This window comes from Puma concolor, chromosome C2 (genome assembly GCF_028749965.1).
Source record: "Puma concolor isolate L17-30 chromosome C2, mPumCon1.1.hap2, whole genome shotgun sequence".
Taxonomy (NCBI): Eukaryota; Metazoa; Chordata; class Mammalia; order Carnivora; family Felidae; genus Puma; species Puma concolor.
This window is the reverse complement of record NC_141675.1, coordinates 154,095,358-154,117,873: the sequence shown is the minus strand read 5'-3', so window position 1 is coordinate 154,117,873 and position 22,516 is coordinate 154,095,358. Positions and strand designations below refer to the sequence as shown.

The 22,516-nt window shown below is 43.3% G+C and overlaps 1 protein-coding gene across 1 annotated transcript in view; it reads left to right on the top strand.

Annotated features, from left to right (window-relative positions):
- Nucleotides 1–1,135: 1,135 nt before the first annotated feature.
- BRWD1 (bromodomain and WD repeat domain containing 1) overlaps nt 1,136–22,516 on the top strand; it is a 125,973-nt gene continuing 104,592 nt past the window's right edge. Inside the window, exons 1-4 of the mRNA XM_086675986.1 lie at nt 1,136–1,436; nt 1,547–1,605; nt 1,759–1,788; nt 1,973–2,032. Of these exons, the coding sequence (XP_086532112.1) occupies nt 1,388–1,436; nt 1,547–1,605; nt 1,759–1,788; nt 1,973–2,032 (198 nt within the window). The 5' untranslated portion in view covers nt 1,136–1,387. The remainder of the gene's footprint in view (nt 1,437–1,546; nt 1,606–1,758; nt 1,789–1,972; nt 2,033–22,516) is intronic.

The following is a 22,516-nucleotide window of genomic DNA, read 5'->3' as shown; positions in this document are numbered from 1 at the left end:
GCACAAGACCCAGGGTCAGCCCCACCACCTGAACCTTATCTGAACCACATTTAAAACCTCCACACGCAGGGGGCAGGTGTGACGCTGAGTGGACATTAGAATGACAATGTACACCCCACTGAGGGTAGGGATATTGGTTTTGCTCGTTGCTGTTTCTTTCGGGCTTAGAATAGGATGCCCTGGATATGCTGATGAATCCAGTTACGCCAGAAGCCAAGCACGGCAATTAAGAGGCGAAAGCCCTAGTCCACCGCTTTAACCTCGAATCCTAATTACACGAGGTTCCCCTTTTGTGTCGCCCCAAGTTTCTTGCTTCTCTTCCTCGGAATGGGCTGCTGCCTGTCTGTACCGCCCGCTTCCTCCCACCCCTTTTCCTATCCGGCTAAGTCATCGCCGGCTCCCGGCCGCTTTCCCGGACTAGCGAGGTTTACATCTTCTGCGATGTTCTGCATTTTCCTTAACCATTTCTGTCTGCTGGGTTCTCCCAGGGCTGCGGCTCGGTCTTATGTATCCAACCTGCCGTCTCGGTGGACGTTTGCTGTGCCCTCCAAGCCGGAGAGTGTCCGTGTCCGAGGACCCTCGGCCTCGCGCCCCCCCCCCCCCAACCTGTGGCTTCCCTGCATTCGTCCTCCCCCGCCCCCCGACACCCCTGGGAAAGCTTCGGCTGGCCGACGTTCTCCTCTCTGCGGATGGCGCGACTCTCAGTTTTAAGGGTTTCGCGTCCTCGAAGAGAGCGATCTTTCGTGGGGGGCCGGCACACCGGCCCCACAGGACCGTTCGAGAAACGTCCCTTCCGTGAGCCCGGAGAGGGCGACCCCGCCGGACCCCGCTGCGCGTCCCGGGCTTCTGGGCATCCGCGTGGAGAGGCTTCGTTCCGCCCGGGGGCGCGGGAACCTGTCCCCACCCCCACCGCGCCCCCGGCCGGCCCCCGCCCCGGCGCGCCGCCCGACCTCCGCCCCGGCGCCCGCCCCGCCGCGAGCCCGGCCGCCGCGCCGCCGCCTCACAATGGCCGGGGACCGCCTCACCGCGCGCAAGGATCCCAGCCACGCGCGCTCCCCGCCCCCACCGGCCGCCCGCCCGGGCCCCGGCCTTCGCCCACCCTCCACGTTCCCCTCGCGGCGCCCCTGAGACGAAGGAGAAAGAGGCACGGCTCGCCGCTCTAGTCACGGCCCCAGAGTCGGTCGGACGGGGGCGCAGGGCGGTCGCCGCGCGGGGACTACTTTCCCTCTCGCGGAGGGACTACTTCGCGGAGGCATCGGCGTGGCGGCGCGCACGGCATGGCGGCGGCGGCGGCGCGCCAGAGGTAGAGGGACGCCGGCCCGCTCAGGCCTCGGCGCGGCCTACACGCTTCGCTCGCTCGCTCCCGCCCCGCGCCCCGCGCCCGGCCATGGCGGAGCCCTCGCCCGCCCGACGCCCGGTGCCCCTCATCGAGTCGGGTAAGACGCGCCGCCTGCGCCCTCCCCGCGGCGCCCCCGGCCCGGCCCCGGCCGCGGCCCCCTCCCCGCCGCCCTGCCCGCTCTTGACCCGACTCTCCGTCTTCCCGCAGAGCTGTACTTCCTCATCGCCCGGTACCTATCGGCCGGCCCGTGTCGGAGAGCCGCCCAGGTGAGTGCGGGCCCCGCGGGCGGCGGCGGCGGCGGCGGCGGCGGCCGCGTCCCAGCCCCGGCCCCGCTGCCGCCGCCTGGGGTCGCGGGTGGAGGGCGTCGGGTGGACCCGGGTGCCCCCCGCCTCCCTAACTGCGCGTCTCGTCGGCTGCAGGTGCTGGTGCAGGAGCTGGAGCAGTACCAGGTCTGTGCTTCGTGGCGCCCGCCGCGCCCGCCCCGCCGCGTCCCCTCCGTGCTCCCTCCCTACCCTGCCGGGGCCACTCGCCCAACTCCCCACCCCAGCCCACCCCGCGGCCCCCCGCCCGGCCCCGCGGCCCCCAGCCCGGCCCCGCGCGGTGGTCACTCGTGTGCGTCTGGTGTCTTTGCAGTTGCTGCCGAAGAGGTTGGACTGGGAGGGCAACGAGCACAACAGGAGCTACGAGGAATTGGTGAGATTTTTGACATTTCTATCCCCGTGTTTCCGAACATCTGCTCCCCGCCCCCTTGGGGCTCTGGCTCTTGGGGTGAAGCGATCGAGCCGTGCTCGGGGGGCGTCCCGGGATAGCAGGACTCCCTCGGGAGGTTTTGTTTTGGGGTGGTGGGTTTGTTTTGGTAGGAAACGGCCCGGGGGGGGGGGCGGGTGGAAGGTGGGGGCGACCCCGCACCGCGGTTTGCGGTGGGGTGGGTCCCCAGGTGCGGCTGCCTATGGTGAGAGCCGGGGGCGCGCGTGCGCGCGTGCTGGGGTGGGGGGGCGGTGCGCCAGCCATTCAGTGAGCTGCTCTCATCCTTGTGTTTTCGTACCCGACTTATAACTCGACCTCTGATTGGTCTTCCCTCCTTTGCCCCGCCCAGCTCCTCTAACCACTTGTTCCCTAGGAATAGAATCATTGGTGTCTGAAAGGTGAAGTGTTCTTCTGTTTAGCGTGTTTTTCTTTTCCCTCAGCAGCGTAATAAAAATCTTGCTGCTGTGACAGTATGCAACTCCTCCAGTACTTTTGCCTCTCTGAACTGTACACTTGTTGAATGCCTTAGAAAACTTTTGAGTTTTTTATATTGACCTTGCTGTACTTAATGTAGGCTCTATGCAGTTTCTCGTTTTAGAGCAGCATTGGCATAGATTTCAGTTTTTTTTTTATTGTACTTTGTCAACTTTTTTAGTTGCGCTCACAATATAGAGTCCTTTTTTTAAAATGTTATTTAGTTGAGAGAGAGAGAACTCGCGTGCTTGCGAGTGGGGTTGGTGGGGAGGGGCAGAGAGAGAGAAGGAGAGAGAATCCCAAACAGGCTCTGTGCTGTCAGCGCAGAGCCCAGTTTGGGCTCCATCCCAGGAACTGTGAGATCATGACCTGAGCAGAAATCAAGAGTTGGACGCTTAACAGACTGAACCATTGAGGCGCCCCTAGCTTCGGTTTTCTCCACTCATTTGCCCTTAGTGAAATAAAACATTTTTCAGAAAAATATTTTTGCCAATTGGTGTATTAGGAAAAAGGGTTTCTTAGTTGCCAAGCAATATCGGCATCTTGTATGAGCCATATAACTGATGACCAAACAAAAACTCTTGAAAGATCTTTTACTTATGACAGTCATATTATCTGTAATGGAATTTGGTAGGATATGGTCACCATTCTTGGATTAAACAAAAGGACAAAAAGTAAACAAGGGGATTTATCATCTGCATATGAACAGTTAAGTATTATTGACACTTAAAGTCTGGAGTAACAAAGGATTCTGTTTCAGTTGTCTATTTTAATGTTTACTGGTGTGGACTTTTTATAATTTTTTTTTTAATGTTCGTGTTTTTTGAGAGCGAGAGTGTGTGAGCAGGGGACAGGCAGAGAGAGAGGGAGACACAGAATCCGAAGCAGGCTCCAGGTTCTGAGCTGTCAGCACAGAGCGGGATGCAGGTCTCCAACTCAACAACTGCGAGATCATGACCTCAGCCGAAGTTGGATGTTTAACTGACTGAGCCACTTAGGCGCCCCTGGTTTAGATTTTTTAAAAGCAAGCACTTAAAATTGAATATTTCCAAGGAAGATTTAAAAAATTCAGCATCATGGCAGAGGTTTTGTTTTCTTGAATTTCTTATTTTGATATTTAAGTCTAGGAAACGTTTAAAGGACTATTCATTGTTTTACTTCTATCGATAAGAGAAAATCGCTTAAATCTTGAGATGCTGTAACTACTGGAAAATGCACTTTTAAAATTTGTGTATATATTTTGGCTTCTTTGTTAGAGGTGCTTAAAACCCCACTTTTAAAATTCTGTTTAAAATTATCCTAGTTCTCTGTGGTATCTCCCTGTGATGTGCAATGCCCTGGGTCATGTCTCATCACCTGGCTCATAGGGTCTGGTGGATAATGTCCTTTTTGTCCTTTACCTTCTCCCACCTCCACCCATTCCTAGCATTAAGTATGAAGGATGAACTTCTTGTGTATAGGAGAGTTATTTTGTCAGAGTACGTGAGTAGCTGCTAGTTCTCCAGAGTCTGCTTTTTTTTTTTTTTTTTTAAAGTTTATTTATTTGAGAGAGAAAGCATGAGCAGGGGAGGGGGAGAGAGAGAATCCCAAGCAGGCTCCACACATTCAGTGCAGAGTCCGGTATGGGGCTTGAACCCCATGAACTCTGAGATCGTGATCTGAGTGGAACCACCCAGGCGCCCCTGCTTTTCATTTAATTAAGAAGTATTTCAGATATACACAAATAATAATGTCATGAACCATTTTTGCTATCTTTACTTTGGCTTCTATTTGAAGTATTTTTTTATAAATTACCAGTGCAAATCTTCAAACATAGAAAAATAGTGAAATGAACCATACTACTTATCAACCTTGTGATTAGCAAAGAATGTTGCATCTGTTACCTCACTCCCCTGGGCTGTATTGTTTTAAACCAATACCAGACATTCCTTTATTTTATTAGTTAATATGCTGAAGTATTTTAAAGTAAATCCCAGATCTTACACGTCTTCTCTAAATTCTGCATAGCGCGTCTTTAAAAAATCGAAGGGCTATTTCTTAGACCACCGCAGTGCCAGCATCACACACAATCCAAAGAATAATGTTCTTTGATAATGTGTACATGTAGACATTACACTTATATATCTATAAGTGTAGTTCTATATATATGTCTATATGTGTCTAGATCTATATATCTGGACATTACATTTATATATCTAGTCCCTACTCAGATTTTCCTTTTGTTCCTTGGATTTCTTTTCTTTTGTTTTTTTTTTAAAGTTTATTTATTTATTTTGAGAGAGAGAATCTCTCCGTGCAGAACCCAACTCAAGGCTCAAATCCATGAACTATGAGATCATGATCTGAGCTGAAAGAATTGGTCGCTTAACCAACTGAGCCATCCAGGCGGCCCTCCTCGCATTTCTTTTTATATTTAGTTCAAATTGGTTTCAGGCAAGGTCCACGTGTTGTACTGAAGTTACTTTCCATCTCTTTTTTATCTTCCATAGTTTTTGTTCCTGTGCCATTGGTATTCTGAAGACATTTGAGATTAGCCTGTAGAATGTTTCACATTCGGGTTTTGTCTGATAGTTTCCTTATGCTATTTGTTTCTTTGTGTTGTTTAATTTACTCCTTTTTCTCAATAATAGTCCTCATTCTTGGATCAGAGTCATCTGGGGAGCTTTACAAAATCTGGATGCCCGGGCTACGTTCCACACCAGTTAAATCAGAATTTTTGTGGTGAGACTGGGTATCACTATAGTTTGAAACCTTTCAGGTGATTCCAGTGTCACTGTTGACAGAGTTATAGTTTATCTTAGACTTGGGACTATGTTATCATTCCAGCCTGTACTTTGGAAGCAAGAGTATTTTTGATACTTAAGACAATTGACATTCTTTATCTCTCAGTACCTAGCCCTGCGTTAGCAGTTGGGCCTGTGAATTCATAAAATGTAGTTCAGATTTTTATGATTTATAGGTGGTGAACACAAGAGAGGAAGAAGGAAATGGAGCTATAGAGTGGGGCCCGGGAGTGAGGAAGAACTCGATTTGTAGAGGAGCATGTTTAAATGAGGCGAATGTGATTCCATAGACTTCGTAATTTAGTAGTGTGCAGTTTTATAGGCCACTGTCTTCCTTAACCAGTAAATAAAATCTGAAAGTCCTTCTATTGGAGTTTATCATGAGGGGATTTATTGTCATGCTTTTTAAAAAAAAGAAAAAAAATGTTTGAGTAGCCCTATAGCACAATGAAGACTTAAAAGTTATTTTTATTTAAATATGCAGTTTATTAGAGTTATAAGTAGTAATTTTTCTTAAGTCTTTAAGTTACAAATCTTATAAATTTAGTGATATTTCTAGAAACAAGTTTATTTTATTTTTTACTGTTTAATTTGTAATGAGAATTTAATCTTAAGATACTTAACACCACTTAATTGTCTTAAATTTCCTTGGGCATTTCACACTATGTTACAAATCTATGATTATTTCAGTCCCCTCAAGATGGCTAACTTTGTCAAATGTGTTACCTTTTTTTTTTTAAGTTTATTTATTTATTTTAAGAGAGAGATTCCCAAGCAGGCTCTCTGCATTGTCCGTGCAGAATGCAGTGTGGGGCTTGAACTCCCGAACTGTGAGATCATGCCCTGACTGGGCATGAAATCCGGAGTTGTATGCTTAGCTGACTGAGCCATCCAGGTACCCCTAAGTGTAATCTTTCTAAAATTTAACTTTTGTAAATATATTTTAAATTTACTGTAGTAAATTATTCTTTTTTGCTCTGCCAAACATTAAAAATAGTTCAGTCATTACAAAACTTGTTACTATATCAGAATAACTAATTGGCACCAACATATCAATACTTTCTTCTTTTTTTCATTTCTTAGTTGTCGATCTTCTTGGGTTATGAATTAACTCCCCAAATCAAGGCGGGGGTGGGGAAGCAGTATTACCATCGTGAACTCCCTACTGGATTAGGGAATCAGGCTTAAGGTAGATCATAAGGCTAGACTTGGAATTTGGGTGCCTAGTTAGATAGACTCTACTCGTGTGTCAGGTTGATCCTTTTTAATGGCAAACTTCCTTATTTACCTATTTAAAACAAAAACAACTTTATTGGATAACTGTATTGTAACTGACTCCACTATTTTGTTTTCATTGTGGGATTCTAGCACTAACCTCTTTCCTCTGGGGATTCTGCATTTCCTTTGTAGTTGACTATAGCGATTTATTCTATAGGCATTTCATTGATAATTTGGGAACACTTGATGATCATGGCAATATGATGACAAGTTACTGCCTAGCAATGTAACGTTATAGACATTAGAAACTTGGGTTTTTGTGCCGGGTATATGGGCTGTAGTCCTGATTTGTGCTGCCTAGCAGGTGTTTAATCTTACGCAGTTTGTTTATTATTTACTTATTTTTTATTTATTTTTTAATGTGAAATTTATTGTCAAATTGGTTTCCATACAACACCCAGTGCTCATCCCAACAGGTGCCCTCCTCAATACCCATCACCCACCTCCATCAACCCTCAGTTTGTTCTCAGGTTTTAAGAGTCTCTTATGTTTTGGCTCCCTCCCTCTCTAACCTTTTTTGTTTTTTCCCTTCCCCGCCCCCATGGTCTTCTGTTAAGTTTCTCAGGATCCACCTAAGAGTGAAAACATATGGTATCTGTCTTTCTCTGTATGACTTATTTCACTTAGCATAACACTCTCCAGTTCCATCCACGTTGCTACAAAAGGCCAGATTTCATTCTTTATCATTGCCAAGTAGTATTCCATTGTGTATATAAACCACAATTTCTTTATCCATTCATCAGTTGATGGACACTTAGGCTCTTCCATAATTTGGCTATTGTTGAAAGTGCTGCTGTAAACATTGGGATACAAGTGCCCCTATGCATCAGCACTCCTGTATCCCTTGGGTAAATTCCTAGCAGTGCTATTGCTGGGTCATAGGGTAGATCTATTTTTAATTTTTTGAGGAACCTCCACACTGTTTTCCAGAGTGGCTGCACCATTAGGCAGTTTATTTAATCTCTACCTCAGTTTCTTGAGCTGTGCAACAAAAATGATAATAATTGTATCAAAGCATTGGTGAACATGGGGAAAAAATGGCCTTCAGTGCCCGGCACACAGTGATAATTGGCATTTACAAGTAATGCTGGTAGAACAAAAGTCATGATTGTGTAGCCTGCCCCTTCCCTTAATTTATATTGGTAGGGTCTTAATGAGATAATAAAATACAGTCTCTCTGAACTCTTATGTCTAAATGAATGATACCTGCCACTTACCCCTTTATGGATGAACACAATGTGGGATGGGGCACTGATGGTACTTTGTAGCTCAGTGCTGAATAATGGTAGTGCTGTTGCTACATGTGAGTCACCCAGCCTTGACTGTGCTCCTTTATTTTAAGCCCTACTCCCAACATGGGGCTTGTACTCAGTATCCCGAGATCAAGAGCATGCTCTACTGACTGACCCAGCCAAGCACTCCCAACTGTGCTACTTTGAAAGAATAGTTATTACTTTGTTTTCAGAGGCTCACCTAATCATAACATTTATTTGCATCTAAGGGACAAGTCACATGACTTTTTTCGTTTCAGATCTTCTAAATTCTACAGATTGTTGCCAGCTAGTTCTGTTGGTTTCTGAGAAGGATTGTGGATAATCTCCAAGTGTGACTGTAGAGTTGTCTTTTTTCTTCTTCCAGTTTTTTATTTACGTATGTTATTAGGTATATACAAATATATAATTGTTATCTTTCTCTTGAATTGACTTCCCCTCTTTTTTTTTTTTTTTTAAAGTAGACTTCATTTTTTAGAGCAGTTTCAGGTTCACAGCAAAATTGAGCAGAAGGTAGAGATTTCCCCCTGTAAGCGCACAGTCTCCCTCATTATCCGCATCCCTCAGAATGGTATGTTTGTTGCAGTCGATGGAGCTATATTGACCCATCATAATCCCCCAAGTCCTTAGTTTCCATCATGACTCTCCTGTGTTTACATTAGGTACTCTTAGTGTTGTACCTTTTGTAGGTTTAGACAAAAGACACGTACCCACTAATAGAGTATCATACAGAGTAATTCTGCCCTAAAAATCCTCTGTGCTCTGCCTGATTATCCCTCCCGCCCTCAACCACTGATCTTGTCCCTGTTTCCATAGTTTTGTGTTTTCCAGAATTTGACTTTTTTTTTTTAATTGGGAAATGTTCTTTATCTCATAAAAGCTTCTCACCCCCAAGTCTGACTTGGCCTCACTTTACTACAGCCTGCCCAGCTTTCTTTCCATTAGTGATGGTGTAGCACATCATTTTTTGTTTTCTCTCCTTTTAGTAAAGCCGTTTCCCCATGTGCTCATTTCTAAGTATGGTTCCTGTAAACAACATATGGTTTTATTATTCAGTCTTTTAGTTAGAGTCTTCAAACTATTTGCAAGTTAATTAACTTATATAATTACTTAAGATTGTGTGAAGTCTACCAGGTACCTGTTTTTATATGTGTTCCATCTCTTTAGTACTGCTCTCTTTTGGATTATTACACTGTTCTTTATTGCTTTCTGGCTATATACCCTTTTATTATTATTTTAGTGGTTACTCTAGAGGTTACAAGTTACTTCACCACTTCCCAAATCAATAAAGTTAAAACTGTTAGTTGATACCCTTTTGTCCTTTGGACTATTATGGTATTTTATGTATGTTATGAATTTTCCAGATATTATTGCTGTAGTTTTAAAGTTGATATTCATTTGCTTACCCCCCTGTATACCTTTCCTGGTATTTTTAGTTCGTTCTTGTCTTCCCATTTGTCTTATCTGTGATTATTTTTCTTCAGTCTGCACAACTTATTCTGTTATTTTTTTTAATGAAGTTTTGTTGGCAATGACTTTGGTTTTCCTTTAATTTTTCCTTTTAATTTTTTTGGTCTGAAAACATTTTTGTTTTTATTTAAAAAATTTTTTTTAACATTTATTCATTTTTGAGAGACAGAGAGAGACAGAGTGTGAGTGGGGGAGGGGCAGAGAGAGAGGGAGACACAGGATCTGAAGCAGGCTCCAGGCTCTGAGCTGTCAGCACAGAGCCTGACGCGGGGCTCGAACTCACAGACTGTGAGATCGTGACCTGAGCTGAAGTTGGGACGCTCAAGCAACTGAACCCAGGTGCTCTGTTATGTGTTTATTTTTAAAGATTGTTTTGTTTATTTTTTAAGATTTATTTATTTATTTTGAGAGAGAGTACAGCACGCAAGCAGGGGAAAGAGAGAGAGAGAGATGGAGAGGAAGAATCCTGAGCAGGCTCTGCAGTGTGGAGCCAGATGCAGGGCTTGAATTCATGAACCGTGAGTTCAAGACCTGAGCTGAAATCAGGAGTCCTAATGCTTAACAGACAGAGCCACCTATGGTGCCCCTTAAAGCTTGTTTTAAAGGTGAAATTCTGATTGGTGTGTTTTTTTTTTCCTTGTAGCACTCCATATTAAAAAACTGGCATTCTTACTATTTCCCCTTTCAAGATAATGCTTTTTTTCCTGGTTGCTTTTTAAGATTTTCATTTTGCCTTTGGTTTTCAGCAGTTTTACTGTGATATACTGTAGTTGTTACCTATTGCTGCATAACTGGCTACCCCAAAATATAGTGGCTTAAAACAACGCAGATTGTCTTTATCCCACGGTTTCTGTAAATCAGACTTGCAGGCTCAGCTGAACTGAGTCCTCTCAATCCCTCTGAAGGCTGTAATCCAGGTTTTGGCCAGATCTGGGGTTTCAACTGAAGACCTGACTGGAAGGGTCTGTTTCCAAGCTCACATAGTTTTTGGCTGGATTCAGTTCTTGGAGGGGGTTGGACTGAGAAGTCTCAGTTCCTCCTTGTCTGTTGGCCACTCTCAGCTTCTTGCCACTTGTCCAAAATGGCAGCTTGATTCATCAAAAGGTGAAAGCGGAATAGGCAATAATAGTCTGCTAGTTAAGACAGCAGTCATAGTCTTCTGTAACCTTACAGGGGAAGTGGTGTCGATACCCTCCACGTTAGCTGTATTCTGTCAGTTGTAAGTAACCTACTCAAGGGGAGGGGATTTCATAAGGTTGGCAGTACCAGGAAGTGGGGGTCATTGGAGGCCATGTCAGAAGTTGCCTCCTCCAGGCATGTAGGTGGTTTTCTTTGGATTTACTCTGCTTGAGGTTGTCCGAACTTCTTGAACCTATAGGATATCAAATAGTCTCGTGTGTAAAGTTCAAAATGGGGGGGGGGGCACCTGGGTGGCTCAGTTGATTGAGTGTTCGGCTTCAACTCAGGTTGTGATCTCACCGTTCGTGGTTCAAGCCTTGTATCAGGCTCGCTGCTGTCAGCACAGAGCCTGCTTCGGATCCTTTGTCCCCTTCTACTCTGTCCCTTGCCTGCTTGTGCTCTTTCTCTCTCTCAAAAATAAATAAACCTAAGAAAAAAAAAAAAGTCCCAAATGAAAAGAATGGAAGAATGAGGCAGAAGAAGTATTTTGAAGAGACAATGGTTGAGCATTTTTAACATCTGGGGCCTTCTCTGGGACCACTGTTGACTACTTCCTCTCTTGGTTATGGATCACATTTTGCTTTGTTGTGTATCTCATCTGTATCTCCTCCTCTTTTGAAGTATGCTGGGCTGTTTTGTGTGAAAAGAGTAGAGGTTTAGGTAATGTAATCGGTCTCGGTAAAGGATGCCCCCTTTTCTCTCAAGTTCTTAGTGCTGGGGGCTGAGTTATCTACGTTGTGTCGTGTTTGGTGGTCTCTGGGCTTTGTGGCAGCTGTAGTTGCAGTCCATTGGCATCCCACGGTTTAAGGATGGGACCAGGACTTGCCTCTCCAGCAGAGTTTGGGTTTTGGGCACGGGTGAGATTCCTGGGATGTCTGTTTCATAGCCAAGTTGCCAGCTTCCCAAACTTTGTAAGATCTTGCTCTGTTTTATAGCCCAGTTGCCGACTTTTTTGAGTTGCTGAGATCTCTTTGCTTTCCAGTTCTGCCCTCAGCTTTCTTTTTTTTTTTTTTTTTTCTTAAAGTTTATTTATTTTTGGGACAGAGAGAGACAGAGGATGAATGGGGGAGGGGCAGAGAGAGAGGGAGACACAGAATCAGAAACAGGCTCTAGGCTTTGAGCCATCAGCCCAGAGCCTGATGCGGGGCTCGAACTCACGGACCGCGAGATCGTGACTTGGCTGAAGTCGGAGGCTTAACCGACTGCGCCACCCAGGCGCCCCTGCCCTCAGCTTTCTACTCTACTGTCGCATCCCTAGCGTTCAGAGGGTCTCTGGAGTGCACTTGCAGTGGACAGGGGGCTCCCCCAGCTGTTCCGCATCCCGTCTTTCGCCCCGTGCAGTTGGTGACTCTGTCCCGAGGCCGCAAGCATTCTCCTCCTCAGGCATCAGGCATGATAGCCGGCAGGTGGCTGTGAAGTTTAAAAGGTTGGCAGGTTTTTCCTTATTCAGTTTTTCCTGTCTCTCTGCTACAGATCAAAGCAGCTGTGAATCTTTTTCTGGTCACAGACGGGCTCACCAGTTTCTGGGGTGGAGTTGATGCAGACGTGTTTTCTCAGCTCAGTGATGGGTTAAAACATTATTTTTAAGCTAAACCAACCTGTTCTCATTGTTCAAGTGAGGGCAGTAGCTTCAGAAATTATCTTTTTAATGGTTGGAATATGTGTCTACATGCGGGGCATGTAACTGCAGTCTTCTGCGGGTGCACCTGTCCTTCCTGGCAGTAGTGGGTTCTCAGTGTTTATTGAAGGAGTTAAGGTGGCTTAATGCTTAAGGTGTGTTTTCTTTCTAAGAAGCAATCATCACTAATTTGGTTATTAAATGATTTTTTTTGGTACGATCTTTTATTTCTTAAAATCTCTCAGGAGGTCTGCGCTTCATTTGTAGGTCAGAGCAACTTACGGCACCAGAATGGCTGTGAAACATGGAAGTTATACGTCTTTTTTTTTTTTTTAAAAGCTCTTTAAACCATTTCATTAGGAGCGTACAAAATAGAATCATTCAGTGATTATTTACTATCTTTCCTTTATTATGTAGAAGTGGGAAAGTGGCATGTTGAGCACAAAACTTTTGTGTTAATGTTATGTAATAACCATAGCAGCATAGGATGAATTATGCGTGGGGTATTCAGAATTTGGCGGAGGCTTTGACTTTGCTTGTTATTGGTAATGGGGTGGGTGAATGACATTTGGATGTTAGACTCTAGCTACTTAGAAAAAATTCTCTGTGTTGATTTTGTTTTATTTTTGAGAGCGAGATTGCACGCGCATGTGGTGGAAGGGGAGAGGGAGGGAGACAGAAGGATCTGAAGCGGGCTCTGTGCTGAAAGCAGACAGCCTGATGTGGGCTCGAACTCGCTGAACCACAAGATCAGTTGATCTTGTGAACTGAAGTTGGATACTTAACTGACTGAGCCACCTGGGCACCTCTCTCTATGTTGATTTTAATCGGTTTGCATATATTTGGCTTTAAAAACTTCCAGAGGCCACTTCGGCTCTAAGACTTGTGATGCTCCTCAATTATCTTGTTACTTGGCATTTTTCTTAGGATGCAGGATAGCCGATTGCAGCGATGCAGTGATGTGGGGAGTTGTGACCCTAGACAGCCTGGGTTCTTACTTTTAGCTTTGCCGTTTATCAGCTCTTCGGTTCTGGGCAGGTTCTTTGGTGTCTGTGCTTGTGTTTTCTCACCTGTAAAATGAAGGTGAATAGTTTGGAGGTATAGTAAGTGAGCGTATATAAAGTTCTTAGAACAGCATCAGGTAGTAATCACCGTGTAAGTGTTAACTATTGTCAGTAACGAAGAACTGAATGAGTCAAAACCTTAAAATACTTAGAAATGTACCTTGTACGTTGCAAGTGTGTAGTATTACCTATTGTTTTTGCTTAGAAAGTACCTTGTCCCAGGTCCCATAACTAGTTAGGTAGGGCTGTTAGCCACATTTCCTCAGGGTCAGAAGAGTCTAGCACCCTTCTTATTCCAGTATTTGTTAAACTCTCGTTGGTATGTTTGAGGCTGGATTCCACATTGAGAGACTTTTGCTTGAGAAAGACTTTGTGGTAGAGCCTCAGTTTGTTTTCTATTAATATTTTTTATTTATTTATTTATTTATTTATTTATTTTTTTAAATTTTTTTTTTTTTCAACGTTTCTTTATTTTTGGGACTGAGAGAGACAGAGTATGAACGGGGGAGGGGCAGAGAGAGAGGGAGACACAGAATCGGAAACAGTCTCCAGGCTCCGAGCCATCAGCCCAGAGCCTGACGCGGGGCTCGAACTCACGGACCGTGAGATTGTGACCTGGCTGAAGTCGGACGCTTAACCGACTGCACCACCCAGGTGCCCCTCTATTAATATTTTTAATGTTTATTTTTTAATTTACACCCAAGTTAGTTAGCATATATAGTGCTATAATTTCAGGAGTAGATTCTAGTGATTCACCCCTATGTGTAACACCCATACGAGTTGCTCATCCCAACAAGTGTCTTCCTTAATGCCCCTTACCCATTTAGCCCATCCCCTCACCTACAACCCCTCCAGCAACCCTGTTTGTTCTGTTTTTAAGAGTCTCTTATGTTTTGTCCCCCTTCCTTGTTTTTATATTATTTTTGCTCCCCTTCCTTTGTGTTCATCTGTTTTGTGTCTTAAATTCCTCATATGAGTGAAGTCATGTGATATTTGTCTTTCTCTGAATAATTTCACTTAGCATAATACCCTCCAGTTCCATCCATGTAGTCGCCAGTGGCAAGATTTCATTCTTTTTGATTGCCGAGTAATACTCCATTTTATATATGTACCACATCTTCTTTATCCATTCATCCATCGATGGACATTTGGGCTCTCTCCATGCTTTGGCTATTGTCGATAGCGCTGCTATTAACATTGGGGTGCATGTGTCCCTTTGAAACAGCACACCTGTATCCCTTGGATAAATGCCTAGTAGTGCAATTGCTGGGTCGTAGGGTGGTTCTATTTTTAATTTTTTTTGGGAATCTCCATACTGTTTTCCAGAGTGGCTGCACCAGTTTGCATTCCTACCAGCAGTGCAAAAGAGATCGTTAGAGCCTCAAAGTCTTAAGTTTTGTCTCTATTAAATTTAGCTTCTATTTATATGTAAATGTTCGAAGATGTTGATAGTGGTCTTTCTATAGGGGTGTAACTAAAAAGTGATGTAATTAGTTCATTAGTCATTTCTCTGTAATCTGACCAAAAATTGTCCTAATATTAAATAAAAATTTCTGGGGCGCCTGGGTGGCTCAGTTGGTTGAGCATCCGACTTTGGCTCAGGTCATGATCTCGTAGTTCGTGAGTTCGAGCCCCACATCCGGCTCTGTGCTGACAGCTTGGAGCCTGGGGCCTGCTTCGGATTCTGTGTTGTGTCTGCCTCTCTCTGCCCCTTTCCCCCTCGTGTTCTGTCTCTGTCTCGCGAAGATGAATAAACGTTAAAAAATAAATTAAATGAATAAAAATTTCTAATGTTTATTGTAGAATATTTAGAAAATGCGAAAGTGAGAAAAAAATCATGAAAGTGAGAAGTGTTTATTTTTCTTCATGCTAGACTCTAACAAAAGTAGGATCTTTAAAAAGATACTATTTTGTGAATTCCTTTCAATTTCTCTGGAAAATTTTTTTTTTTTTTTTTTTAATTTTTTTTTCAACGTTTTATTTTTGGGACAGAGAGAGACAGAGCATGAACGGGGGAGGGGCAGAGAGAGAGGGAGACACAGAATCGGAAACAGGCTCCAGGCTCTGAGCCATCAGCCCAGAGCCCGACGCGGGGCTCGAACTCACGGACCACGAGATCGTGACCTGGCTGAAGTCGGACGCTCAACCGACTGCGCCACCCAGGCGCCCTGGAAAATTTTACCTAACTATTTGCCTGTTGTACATTTGGTTGGTTTCTAGTTTTTTTTTCTATTAGTGATTCCATGAATATCAAAGTAAGAACTATGTGTCTTTGCATTTATACATAATTGTTACTTGTCATAAACTTCTAGAAACTTAATCATTGAGTAAAATGGCTTACCTTTTTTTTTTTTTTTAAGTTTGTTTATTTATGTAAGCTCTACACCCACAGTGAGGCTCAAACTCACCACCCCAGGATCAAAAGTCTAATGGTCTTCTGACTGAACCAGTTAGGCGGCCCTCAGTAGCTAATGTTTGAGTCATTTTTTTGCCAAGTACCGCACACAAGTTAGGAGATTTAACCTATGTAATCTTGTATCCTTTTAGCAATCCTATCACCTTGTATGTATTGTGATTTCCCAGTTTGAGATGAGTCGGGAAGGAACAAGTAACTTCAGTGAGGTTCTATTCCTCAGGGGCAGGTCCAGCTGAAGGCCGCTTTGTGTGATACTTATTCATGCACGTCTGATGCATTTGTTCAGTAAATGAATGCCTGCTGTAGTCAGAGTTCCGGGGAGACCAGTGTGGATGAGATGGACAAGGCTTCTGTTCTCAGGGGGCTTTACACCCTCGGGGTAAAACTGACCTGAAGCAGCACACAAGCTACTGTAATACAGATTCACAGAGGTGTTAGGGATCGGGAAAGGGGGGGCAGGATATTTTAGGTGGGTGGGGAGGAAAAGCGCTTATTGATGGGGTAACCTTTGACCTGGAGGGCAGAAAGGAAATGTGGAGCCCTGAGAGAGGACGGGTGGAAAGAGTGGTTGCAATCCGTCTTAAAAACCTGCGTGACCTCTGACCCACCAGTTACAGGCTTAAGACGTTTCTGAAGGAAGTTTGTTTTGTGACTTGACAATTCATCTTTTCTGAATTACCTTTTTATATCTTTCACTTGCTTTTCCACTGCTGTCTTAAGCCATCTTGTAAGAATTCTTCATCTCTAGGTTATTCTTTAGTCTGCTGAGTTCTAGGTTCCTTTCCCAGCTTGCAGGCTGCTTTTTAGTTTCGCTGGGAGGTTTTGTTTTTCCAGAGGTTTAAGATTTTTACTTTTGTTATATCTGTGAATCTTTATTTTGTCTTTAGGGTTGTCCTTAAAGCCCTTCTGTACTCCAAGATTAATATTTTAAAAGGCAGTGTTATGTATTTATTTCTCAATACTTTTTCTAGTCTGTTTGTAGTTTCTCTGTAATGTCTCCATGTTCAGTTTATTTGAGCATGTGGTTGATGTGAGGTATGAATCTAGCCTTTTGCAAATTGTCAGTTTGCAAGCACTGTTTGAGTGTTGTCTCCTTTCTCTACAGGGAGCGCTGTCATCATCATTTACTACGTTCTTGCTGACTTGCATCTGGACTTTTCTGTTCCTATAATATCCAGTTCTATTTTAGTGGTCAAATTTTATATATATATATTAAAATTCTTTAAATGTTTATTTATTTGAGGGAGACATGACCTGAGCCAAAGTCGGACGCTTAACCAACTGAGCCACCCAGGCACCCCTGACTAGGTTTTATTTCTATTGGTCGTTTGGAATATGACAGACTTCTCAACGAAATGATGAACTAAGTCTGACTAGAAGATGTTTTGCATTAATCTTGAAATCTGTGATCTTTACTATGTTCATGCGGCTGGAATTGTTACTTGATCAGTACTTTACTATTTCATATCTTCTGTAGGCTGTTGCATGTTTAAAATCCATACATTTTGAAGTGTGCCTCTTGTTTTAATACATCTTGTGAAGCAATATTTAAAAAAAAAAAAAAAAAGAAAGGTTTGGCTTTTGGGAAGTATTTGTCTCTTCATTAAGTTCCATGTAGGATGCATACTTTTAATTAGTCTTCACACAGGCTTATTTTAATTATGTTCTGCTTAGAAAATTTAGTTATTTTCACATGGTACAACAGAATAATCTCAAGTTTAATGGTTTCTTTTCAGAACTCAGTTGATTTAAGGATAAAGCCTTGAGTATTTTGCTTTTTGAATTTTGTTCTTTTCAGATGATCTTCCTCTATTTGATGGTCTGAACTCCCTGTCAAGGAATATTAGAAGTCGGGTGCACCTGGCTGGCTCAGTCATTTAAGGGTCCGACTCTTGATTTTTATTCAGGTCATGATCTCAGGGTTGTGAGATTAAGCCCCTGGCATTAGACTCTTCACTGACAGCATGGGGCCTGCCTGGGATTCTCTCTCTCCCCCTCTGTCTCTCTGTTCCTCCTCTGTGCATTTTCTCTTTCTCTCTCTAAACATTTAAGAAGGATATCAGGGGCGCCTGGGTGGCTCAGTCGGTTAAGCGTCCGACTTCAGCCAGGTCACGATCTCGCGGTCCGTGAGTTCGAGCCCCGCGTCGGGCTCTGGGCTGATGGCTCAGAGCCTGGAGCCTGTTTCCGATTCTGTGTCTCCCTCTCTCTCTGCCCCTCCCCCGTTCATGCTCTGTCTCTGTCTCAAAAATAAATTAAAAAAACGTTAAAAAAAAAAAAACATTTAAGAAGGATATCAGAAATCAAAAAGTATAAAAAATCTTAGATTTCTTCTGAATAATTTATAATTTGGAAAAGCTTTTATAGTCTAGAAGTAGGGGTCATTGTTTTGCTAAGGGAAGAGGAAAATGAAATGAATAGATTGCATAGAAATGCTAACTAAGGATATATCTTCGTTTAGTATTGGCTTAAGCATTAATAGTATTTTCCAGGCAAGCCTCACTTTATGGGATGGCTGGTAGGTGACTTTGCTTCAGATTTGCAGGTTGGTGGATAATGCTGTTATGATTTGTGTGATTGCATTGCATGTGATAACAGCCTCATGAAATACTTCATTTCCTTAAAAGCAGTGGCCTAAATCATAAAGATACATAATGCTTTCTTTCATTTAATGGTTTCATTAAAGATAGTCTCTGTCTCTTGGATAGGGCAGATTGACGTTTGGTTTTTTCCTTCTCAAACTTCTCGTTTTATTGTTACCATCATATCCTAGAAATAATGGGAAAGAAGGTTTTTTTTTTTTACCCCCCGCTGTGGTTCTTTTATTAGGGAGCAGAATTTTCCAGGAACATTCTCCTGCCCTAGAAGATTTCTTCTCTGTTTCATTGGCCAGAACTAGATCAATGGCTGCCTAGTTAGGAAAGAGTTTAGAAAAGTGAGGCTCTGCTGAAGTTGGGGAGGTAGTGGCTATTGGATAAGCAAACATGGTCTGCTCTGGGAAGCTAATAAACTCTTTTCTGAATTAAAATAAAAGCTTTTTTTTCCCTTTTTTTCTTTTAAGATTTTATTTTTAATCTCTACACCCAATGTAGGGCTTGAACCCACAGTCCTGAGATCAAGAGTCTCACGCTCTACCAACTGAGCTAGCCAGGTGCCCCAGAATAAATGCTTTTGAATGAAGGATTTTCATGCTAACATTAGAATGTTTCTCTGCCTAGGTACTTGTGTATAAACCGAGGGTTAAGCTCTTTTCCCCTCTTATTTCTATAACGATATTTATCCTGCCATTGACTACTAAGCTTGCATTTTTTTTTTAATTTTTAAAAATTCACTTATTTTTAAAAATATGCCTCGTGCCTAGTGTGGAGCCCACAGTGGGGCTTGAACTCACGATCCTGAGCTGAGATCAAGAGTCGGATGTTTAACCGACTAAGCTACCCAGGCGCCCCAAACTTGCATTTCTTATTTTAATTTTTTTTTTTTTTCAACGTTTATTTATTTTTGGGACAGAGAGAGACAGAGCATGAACGGGGGAGAGGCAGAGAGAGAGGGAGACACAGAATCGGAAACAGGCTCCAGGCTCTGAGCCATCAGCCCAGAGCCCGACGCGGGGCTCGAACTCACGGACCGCGAGATCGTGACCTGGCTGAAGTCGGACGCTTAACCGACTGCGCCACCCAGGCGCCCCTATTTTATTTTATTTTATTTTAATTTTTTTTTCAAAAACTTGCATTTCTTTATAAAGCTTAGAAAAGAGGCCAAGAACTTGTATCAACCAGAGGCTGAGGGAACTTACCTAAGGAAGACGCCAATTTTTAATTTTTTTGTGAAAGACCATGCTCTGTATCCCTTCTTGTTTCATTGTTGTATGCTCATTGTATAGGAGTTGTGATGTGCTGTGGTAGTTTACTTAGGCATTTTCCCTTGTAAGTTTCTAGATGTAGTTTAAAATGATCAGGGAAAAACTAAAGGTCAGATGGGTATATGTTACACTTGATCTTAGCCAAAAGGCCGAGAAGCGATCACATAGGTATATATTAAAGATATTGAATATTGGGGTGCCTGGGTGGCTCACTTGGTTAAAGTGTCTGACTTCGGCTCAGGTCATGAACTCGCTGTTCATGAGATCGAACCCCACACTGGGCTCTGTGCTGACAGATTCACATTCTGCTTCACATTCTGTCTCCCTCTCTCTCTGCCCCTTCCCCACTCGTGTGCACGCTCTGTGTTTTTCTTCTTCTCTCTCTCAAATAAACGGTAAAAAAAAATATATTAAATACTCATTCTAGATCCTCATTACATGACAGTATCCCAAACTTGACAGAAAAAGCTCCTTTCTCCCATAACTTTGCAGTTACGTTCTCTAGACTCTACTACCACTTTACAGCTGCTTCCCTGGGCTTGAAGAAGCTCATGCTCACCGCATTATTTGGTAATAGTGGTGGTAATATAGTGATCCTATGATTGTGGCTGAAAAACTTCCTGAGACTAAGTATGGCTACCAAAAATAAGATGGTACAGAGAGTGGCTGTTTGACTGTTGGAAGGGACTTAGTTCTGGCCTTATTTCCGAGGACATCGTATCACTGGCTTACTCATTGAAGTTGCTGGTAGAGATTGTTACTAACATTCAGGTATAGGACTTGAAAGTAATGAAGGAACGTTATCTATCATATTGATTTGGTCAGTATATCTTTAATAATCTAGAACCATTTTCTGTTTGTTATTTTTGGGACTAGAACTGCATTACTCTCCAGAAACACTTTGTCTTATACAAATATAGAGTAACAGTCTCTCCTCCCCCATCTTTTTTTTTTTTTTTTAATTTTTTTTTTTTTTTCAACGTTTATTTATTTTTGGGACAGAGAGGGACAGAGCATGAACGGGGGAGGGGCAGAGAGAGAGGGAGACACAGAATCGGAAACAGGCTCCAGGCTCTGAGCCATCAGCCCAGAGCCCGACGCGGGGCTCGAACTCACAGACCGTAAGATCGTGACCTGGCTGAAGTCGGACGCTTAACCGACTGCGCCACCCAGGCGCCCCCCCCTCCCCCCATCTTTGATAGTTATGCTGGAATCCTTAGAAATGTAACGAATCTATAAATCCCTTTATGGGAATCACAGCTGCTGTATGGAATCCATGTTCCTGTTAATGCCTGGACTTGGCCCAAGTTTACTTGCCTATGTTGAAACTTCCTGTTATTTTAATGATGAGTTTTACTGCTTCTTCAATTCAGGCAGTGAGTTTAGTCCTATAAAGTTTCCCTTCTAGATCATTTAAGAGAGAGAATAAAATCATATCCAACACTGGGAAGCACTCTGTCTAAACTTTTCTGTCTCTGTCTTTTCTATCTAGAGAAGTTGTTTTTGCCTTTGTGTGTTACAGCTTGTCTTCAAGAGCAGGTGTCCACTCAGGAGACAGGCTTGAGTGTGTAACCTCAAAACTGAAAGCCAATTGAGAAGGACAGATAAATGCTTTCACTCATATGTGGAACTTGAGAAACTTAACAGAAGACCATGGGGGAAAGAAAGGGGGAAAAATAGTTACAAATGGAGGGAGGGTAGCAAACCATAAGAGACTTTTAAATAACAGAGAACAAACTGAGGGTTGATTCGGGGGGAGGGGCAAATGGGTGAGGGACATTGAGGAGGGCACTTGTTGGGATGAGCACCGGGTGTTGTATGTAAACGATGAACCATGGGAATCTACCCCCAAAATCAAGAGCGTACTGTACACGCTGTATGTTAACCAATTTGACAATAAATTATATTAAAAAAACCTGAAAGCCAATTATGTCAGTTCTCTATCTACCTGAATAGTCAAAATCTTAAAGCTATTAGAGTGATTGTCTACTGTGTAAGAAGCCATGTTGCCATTGCCCAAGTCCTTTTATCTTTCTTAAGCCTCGTGGACACATTATTTAGGTTGATCAGTGCGGAGTACTTCGGTGGGGTTTTGTTTTCAGATTTGCATTCCTGACAGGTTCTTAGATCTGTGATTTTCTTGGCCCTGTTGGAGTTACCTTCTAGTTCCTCCTATCTTTCTTTCCCTTCCCATGATGAGCTAATTATCTATAATAGATTTGGAACTTCTACATGCTGACACTTTGAAGCACAAGAGTGCTAATTAGTATTATGAAACACTTTGATGTCTACCTGAGCTTTGATTGGTCTTTGGGATTTTTCCTTGGGATATCTGTCAAGGTAGGAAACATAAGTCATGTTGAAAAGTTGAAGATATTTTATTTAGCCTCTTCTGTCACTAGTGCTTATGAACAAAAACTTTATATTGAATCTGGGCTTTTTTTTTTTTTTAATATTTATTTGTAAGTAATTTCTACACCCACTGCGGGGCTTGAACTCAAGAGTCACATGCTCTGTTGGCTGAGCCTGCCAGGTGCCCCGAATCCAGGCTTGTTTTATATTTGAGTTAATGCATAAGAACCAGAAGTGAGATCTTGAACTATGTTTCAGGTTTTCTTTGGGGCAGGGTTTCTCAGGAGTTTGAAAATGTATGGGGCATTGCTGGTGTTGTGCGGCATGGGGAATGCTGTCGGCATGGACGGAAGGGAGCCAGGAGTACTGTGTGTTCTGCGCACATGCACTGTCCAGAGCAGCACTTTGTCTTTGCTCACACGTTGGTGACGTCACAGTTGAGAAACGTCATCTCGTGATTGAGGAACCTTAATGCAGTGTTAAAGTTTAGGACAGATACATTCAGATCAGGTGTCATGAGGCCTCTTCATGAGTTTAACTTACACGGTAGCTTTTGTGTTTTTATTGTTTTGAAGTATAATTGACTTAAACACACATTTATAAAGGTTCAGGTTGATGACTTTGGATGCGTGTGACACTGAAGAACCCATCTGTAACACCTCCTGC